We start from the raw sequence: 7,627 nt of genomic DNA, 5'->3' as shown, positions 1-7,627 counted from the left end.
TTTACTGCATTGAGGACAAACTCAGGGTGCTGGGAACAGGGCCTCACTTCTTCAACGCAGCGGGACTGTACATGAGAGACTGGATACCAAGATTCAACCCGGACAAGGAAGACCTCACCTGGGCCCCCGTTTGGATCCGAATGTATGGACTTCCAGACGAATACTGGGACGAGGACACTCTCAGGAAGATTGGGAATGGAATAGGGGAATACATCAGGACAGCAGAAGAGACCAAGATGCGCAGATTCATTTCATATGCCCACATATGCGTTTTCATAAGGTTGAAAGAAGCATTACTAGAATCGGTGAATCTCTCCCACTGGGATGAAGAATGGACCCAACCCTTGGACTATGAGCATGTGCCCTTTCGTTGCAGAAGATGCCACGCTCTTGGACACCTATTTCGTGATTGTCCCCTGAATGTCAAAGCCGCGCCTCAGGACCCCATGGACTCATCCGCTCAAGACGGCTTCACAAAAGCTCCTAGCCGAAAGCGCGCGCATAAGAAACCATCTAATGGGCACAAGCCTCAGCGAAATGGCACTGGCGGCCAAGCCTCTAAGAACAGCTTCGAAGTCCTAGCTCAATCCTCCGATGATCCCCCCTGATCTCTAATTCCCACCCCTCCCAGCCATCTTCCTCTGCTCCCCCTCCTCCCCCATTCTCCTCCCCCAAGCACCATTCCCCGGCGATTACCCATGACTTCCCTCCCGGAGATACTAAGGAACAGGCAGAGACAGACAAGGAAATGGATATGGATGGAAAGCAAGATCCTCCCTCGAGCTCAGCGCTAAATGAGGTAGAGGGCAGTCAAGTGAAACCTATGGAAGAAGAACCTGAGAGCGTAAATCTGCATGGCTTGGACATTCTAGAACTGGAACTAGCATGCAAAACCAAGGCATACGACCGCATATCTGAATCCCAACTTGACAGGCTGGAGGAAGTTATTTCAAGAGCTTATCAACAACAACAGCTAGGGATTCAGCCTGGAAGCCAGTGGGATGGAAGTCAACCCCCAAAGGAAACCAAAAAGCGAGGAAGGAAAACGGATCTTCAGAGAACCATCGAGATTGGAAAGCTCCTGTTGGACTCAGGCAGGTACGCGAAATTGACAAAGTACTATAAACCCACTGCAAATAGTGAATCATGAAGCTGGTCTCATGGAATTTAAGAGGGCTAAATAGCCCAGGGAAACTTAGAATGTTGAAGAACATGATTAAAAAGGAGAAGCCTCAAATATGTTTCCTACAGGAAACCAAATGCAACAGCACCACCTTAGGTAGCATACTCACGAAGGCCTGGCCAGGCTGCCGCTCAGTTGCAGTCGATGCATCTGGAGCGTCTGGAGGATTAGCTATTGCATGGAATACTCAAGCAATAGACCTCTCAGACTTCCATGCCTCCCACCACCTGATACAGGCAGCCTTTCATATTCTAGGCACGAATGTACATGGCAATCTGTCAAATGTATACTTCCCACAGGACGCAGGAAGTAAAATAGCACTTCTCAACACCATCGAGGCACTGAACAAGGACAGAAGACACCCACTCTGGATAATCGGGGGGGACTTTAACATGATCACCAAGCTTGAAGAGAAGAAAGGGGGAAGAAACAGGCTGGAGCAAGAGACAACCCACTTCAAGAACTTCATTCAAAGCGCATCCCTCATAGACATACCCTTCTGCAATGGGACGTTTACATGGAACAACCGCAGGGCAGGAAAACACCAAATCGCATCTAAACTAGATCGCATCCTTATCTCAGATAATGCGATCCACCTGGGAGGAGACTTTACAGCTGCTATACTTCAGCATACCGGCTCGGACCATTGGCCGATTGCACTTCAATGGCAGCGACCTGGTGATCAAACGCGAAGACCCTTCCGCTTTGAAGGATTCTGGCTTACGCACCCTGAGTTCAAAAACTTCATAAAAGCCACATGGACCTCCTTCAGTCCTCCAGAAGGGTCCAAGATGTACCAATTCCAACAGAAGCTCAGGTACCTCAAAGACCACCTAAAGCGTTGGAATAGAGAAACCTTTGGGGACATCTTCAAAGCTCAGCAAAATCTTAATCAAGAATTATCGGATCTCCATCAGAAAGTCATCACAGAGGGGCACACGGAAGGGACCCTGGAACAGGAAAGGCGCATACACAATCAGCTTCAGGAAAGGCAGAAACAGGAGGAAGTGTATTGGAAACAAAAGTCCAGAATTAGATGGCTGAAGGAAGGAGAACGCAACACCAAATTCTTCCACAGAACAACCATTCAGAGGAGAATGCACAATAACATCCCATTTATCCAGAAGCAAGGGGGAGAGAAGATAGAAAAGCATGAGGAAATAGAGGAGGCATTACGCAATCACTTCAACCAGATCCTTCAAGAGCCGATGGGAGACAGAACGCTGGCAATTGAAAAAATTACTAACAACGTGCCCAGAATCATCAAGGAAGAGCACAACGAGCTTCTTCTCCGCCCAATTCTACCTCAGGAGGTGGACGAAGCGATGTTCCAGCTCAAAGAAGGAAAAGCTCCTGGGCCAGACGGATTTACCTCCACATTCTTTCATACCTTTTGGGAGCTGATTAAACAAGAAGTGTGGGAATTGGTGGAAGAATCGAGAGCCCTCCACTGGATGCTGCCTTCCCTCAACACAACTTTTATAGCCCTAATCCCTAAGGAGGAGGATGCTATAACGCCTGACAAATACAGGCCGATTGCACTCTGTAATGTGATATACAAGGTTGTCTCTAAAGTAGTGGCTAACCGGTTGAAGCCCTTGCTACCGCTGCTCATATCACAGGAACAATCAGGCTATGTGGAGGGCAGACATATCATGGACGGCATTCTCCTCACGCATGAAATCATTCACTCTCTCAAACATACAAAGCAGGCAGGTATGCTTCTTAAACTCGATCTTTCAAAAGCTTTTGATAAACTTAGCTGGACCTTCATACAACAAATGTTAAAAGCTTTTGGTTTCAATAACATGTGGATCCGATGGGTCATGAGCCTAATAAACTCCACCCAGTTCTCAGTCTTGGTGAATGGCATCCCTTCAAAGCCCTTCAAACCTTCAAGAGGAATCAGGCAGGGGGACCCTCTGTTTCCATTCCTATTCGTTCTTATGGCAGAAGGGCTAGGGTGTCACATCAAGCAAGCTCTTCAATCTCAACGGCTCAAGGGTCTTTCAGTTCACAACTCCCCTGCCTCTTCCCATCAGCAATTTGTTGATGATACCATGCTTTTTGTTTACCCTTCAGCCCAAGAAGCCACTTGCCTCAAATCCTTGCTCAATGACTTTGCTAATGCCTCAGGCACGGATATAAATTATGCCAAATCACAGTTATTCTTTTTTCATACTCCTCCACCCATCAAATCTGCAGTCACCTGCATCCTCGGAATCCCTGCTGCCTCCCTTCCCTCTAAATACCTTGGCGCCCCTCTCACAGCCTCAGCTATTAAGCATTCCGCCTGGCGCACTCTCATAGAGAAGATGGAATCCCGTCTCAATCTTTGGACTCTCAGATCTCTCAACCTAGCCAGCAGAGTTGTGCTCATTAAATCAGTCCTTCAGGCTATGCCGCTTTAACTATTCTCAATCCTTGCAGCACCAAAGTGGGTCCTAAAGAGAATCAGGCAGCTTCAACGCAGCTTTCTTTGGGGAGGGTCGGCAACTAATCAGAAATGGTCATTGGTCAAATGGCCAACTGTTTGCCAACCAAAGGAGCATGGAGGAATTGGGCTGAGGGACCCCGAGCATAGCAATGCCATCATGAGTGCCAAGATTTGGTGGCAATGGATCTCTAATCAGGAGAAGCCTTGGTCAAAAATCTGGACAACGAAATATGCCAACAATAGACCCCAGGAGGAGCTCATTCGATTCATCCCCATGGAAAAAGGCTCGCTCATCTGGAACGCAGCCAAACAGCACTACCACTTAATACAGCAACACAGCTTTTGGGAGGTCCGGAATGGTCAAACAGCAAGACTTTGGACAGATGCATGGAATCAAATGCCAAAGCTCACCCATGCCCTCCAATTACCACTGGATCATGTCAGGCAAGAACAACAGCAAGAAAAGATCCATTACTATTGGGAGCAAGGGGGGGAACATGGATTCAGGAATTGGAAACAAGGAAATCAATGGGCCATCACCGCAAACTTGCAGGACACAGGGATTTTGGAGAAGGAGTTGGATAAAAGAAGAATCCGCTATGATGAAGGAACCGACATCTTGAGATGGGGATACCGACCAAAAGGTGAATTCTCCACTTCAGAAGCCTACAAAATTCTTTGTCACAATAACATCCACTCTGATCCTATATGGAGTAAAATATGGGGGCTTAGCTCTTGGCCCAAGATCTCCTATTTCCTGTGGCTTGTTGGTCACAAAAAAATCCTCACCTGGGATAAGTTAAGAAAAAGGAATTTCCATGGACCATCGCTATGCCCCAATTGTCGCCAAAATGAAGAAACGCTGCTCCACCTTCTGGATTCATGTCCACTAGCAAATCAGCTATGGGAAAAAGTGGGATTCATATGTCAAAAAAGGTGTAGAACAAAAGTCGACATCACTGATTCCCTAAGGCACTGGCCTCCGAACCCATATAAAAGTCCACTACTCAACTGTTTGTGGAGCCTTCTCCCTGGCTTCATCACCTGGAGTATTTGGAAAGAGAGGAATAGGCGGATATTTAAAAATCAAAGCTCAAGGATCGAGGAGATATGGAACAATTTATATGGAAACCTGAATGAGACGTTGCTTCTCCACTCATGGACAGAGGAGGATTTTCCTTCTCTTGACAGTGAAATAAGTATTATGAGCAACTGGCAATTGAACATTCCTCAATCCCAGCACAGGAATAGCTCCTCTACAAGCAGGGATTCTATCAAAAATACCTGGAGCCCCCCTCCTAGGTACTCTTACAAGCTCAACTTTGACGGAGCCTCCAAAGGTAACCCCGGAAAAGCAGGCTTTGGAGGCATCCTAAGGAATCATGAAGGTAAGCCCATGCAAATCTTCTTGGGGTCCTTGGGGTGGGACACCAACAATTCAGCGGAAATTGAAGGTTTGTGGCAAGGAATCCTCTTAGCCGGAAACCTCAACTTGCAACCCTTAATTGTGGAAGGGGATTCCCAGATTCTTATAAACATGGCAAAGAGATTGCAGAATGGCTCTCAAGCGAAAAGGATCTCGAATAGTTGGAGACTAGCGGCCCGTCTAGAAGCCATTGAACATGCCCTTCGTAGCAACAGGGCAATTTATTTCACTCATATAAAAAGAGATGGTAACAAGGTGGTCGACCTTCTCGCCAACTTAGGAGCAGATTATGATCATACTCTCCTAACAGGAGCCCCAAGCATGATCACAGACAATGTTCAGGCTCAGGAGCTGGACAAGCTGATCCAAAATGACAATGCCCACCCGGATGCGGGTGCCACGCTGCATATGGATGGCTCGCCAGTTGTTTAGCATGGGTGGTCTCAAGTTCAGAAGAGGCATTAACTGCTCTCCGCCACCCTGGATGGCAAGCGTGAGAGCTGAAGGGAGGAAGGACGGCAATTCATTGCCGATTCTGTGCGACATTAACGGTTTCAGATGGGAGTTATGGCACTCCAAAAACGAGGCAAACCAGAGCAGCTTAAGTATGCCAAGAATTGGGAATGTTTTGCAATGGTTCAGGCTCGATTTGTGGATTCAGGCTTCAGTCCGTCAGGCCTTCAAGCGCTGGCTCACGAGCTCTCCTTGGCAATTGGAGGTGGATACAGGGCAGCAAGGGAGGATAAGGGCGGATTCACACCCCTCATATCCCTCTCCACAGCTCTGTCACGCTCATCGGTCTTCAAGGAAGGAATGGCGCCAAGACAGAGGCTCATTAGCCGTCGAGGCACTGGAAGGGAAGGTTCTTCACGTCCCCTGGCTGCTAATCCGCCTCCATGTTGCTGTCGTTGTTTATGCCACCAGTCGGCAGATGCACACCCCATTCGGCCGTCTCAATTCATGGACACCAGGTCTCCGGACTCAAGCTCTGCTCCGCTACCTGCGTTCGGAACAACGGTCTTCACTGTCAGTTGTGCCCAATGTCATTCCAACATTAATGCTCATGTTTCGGTCCTATTCCTGGAGGAACCGAAAAAGGAGGTGGGAGGATTACCCAGCGCCCAAATTCATCATGCTGAATGTTCCAGAGTTGCTGGGGAAAGGGCAGAGGCACAACCTGAACCGAATGCTGTGCAACCTTCGTCTCAGCCAGCACCAGCTTCAGGCAAAGCCAAGGTTGATTGGGGACCTCCACCGGAAGGCGAGTACTGGATTTATGAAGAGGACTCGGAGGAAGAGGATTCGGTTGAATAGGAGCCGGCTCTACCATGCTTCTGCCCTCAGACAACTCTCAGGTTTTTTTTGTGAACTGTTACTCTTGATACAAGTGCTCAATTATGCTGTAAATGTCACTGTTTGGCCTCATAATTCTGTTACTCTATGCTCGACTACGCCCGCGCAAAGAATACTGCTGAAGAACCTCTCTTTCTCTCCTTGGCCCCTGCGCGGAATTCATAATTTTGCTTTTTCTGTGTCTCCAAAGATTACAGCCCCTACGTGGGTTACTAGTCTCAGTTATGACGCCCTTGCGTGGGTATCTGGTCAAAAGGGTATTGCCCCTGCGTGGGCGTTCAGTAGCTATAAGAAGACCCCTGAAAGTGAAGTTTTCTGTGAGCACTATCAATCCAGAGGACCAGCCTTGGCCCCTGGCGACATGTATTCCTGAATGTAACTGTTTTCTCTTGTAAATAATAGAAGTAGCATAGTTTTAACGATGAAAAAAAAACATCTTAGTCCACCGAGTAAGATATCCTATAGTAGTTTCATATCACATGATATATTAAAGAATGAAAACTAAAAACAATGGAGAATCTCTTTCATGATAACATATTAGTCAACCGAGAAAGATATCCTACAACACCCTAAAATCTGATGAGAGAAGCAATGGCGGTGTTCAAAAAAATATCTCTAGAGGCCTCAATGCTTTATGGAGTTCTTTCCCCAATGATTAGGACCCGCCTCGTCTTAAGGATAGGGGAAGGGCTAAGGACCTCATCTATTGTCCCAGAAATTCAAGAGAATACTCCCACCCATCTCCTGTTATAAAAAAAAAAATAGAGAAAATAGTTCCCTAATGTCCCCTGCATCCTGGGTTTGGAAAGGCCAATTGGGAAACATCCCATAATTCGCAATAGCACAATTAATTCCCAAATCACTAGTGAAATTAATAGCTTCTTTGCAAACTGATTTTAAAGACAATGATAACAACTAGCAATGGGGATAAAATACATAATGAATTCTGAAAGACTCACGGTTGTAAATCTATCGATACTTCAAGGATTTTTGTTTTCTTTACCCTTTCAATTTAACTCAAATTAAAGAGAATGTACCCATCTGTATAAATTTCAAACATATGGATTATTATAACCAGGTAATTGATCTTTATACATGAGGTTTGAAACTACATTATGGTGTCGCCCGCACATCTTCTTTTTCAATTTATGTTCTTTTTCCAAGCCACCACATTACATAAACTAAAAGAAAATGAATATAAATTAATTCATATTAATTAATTATATTA

At 46.3% G+C, this 7,627-nt stretch overlaps 1 protein-coding gene across 1 annotated transcript; it reads left to right on the top strand.

Moving 5' to 3' along the window:
• Window positions 1-1,146: 1,146 nt before the first annotated feature.
• On the top strand, window positions 1,147-5,478 carry LOC149266956 (uncharacterized). Its single transcript, XM_089409745.1, has 2 exons — window positions 1,147-2,899; window positions 3,614-5,478. The coding sequence occupies exons 1-2, from the start codon at window positions 1,147-1,149 to the stop codon at window positions 5,476-5,478; spliced, it is 3,618 nt and encodes a 1,205-aa protein (XP_089265871.1).
• Window positions 5,479-7,627: the final 2,149 nt, after the last annotated feature.

The sequence above is a fragment of the Pinus tabuliformis genome, chromosome 6 (genome assembly GCF_031772625.1).
Source record: "Pinus tabuliformis cultivar Carrire ecotype Pingquan chromosome 6, CPIR1, whole genome shotgun sequence".
Classification (NCBI taxonomy): domain Eukaryota; kingdom Viridiplantae; phylum Streptophyta; class Pinopsida; order Pinales; family Pinaceae; genus Pinus; species Pinus tabuliformis.
This window is presented reverse-complemented; position numbering and strand designations above follow the sequence as displayed.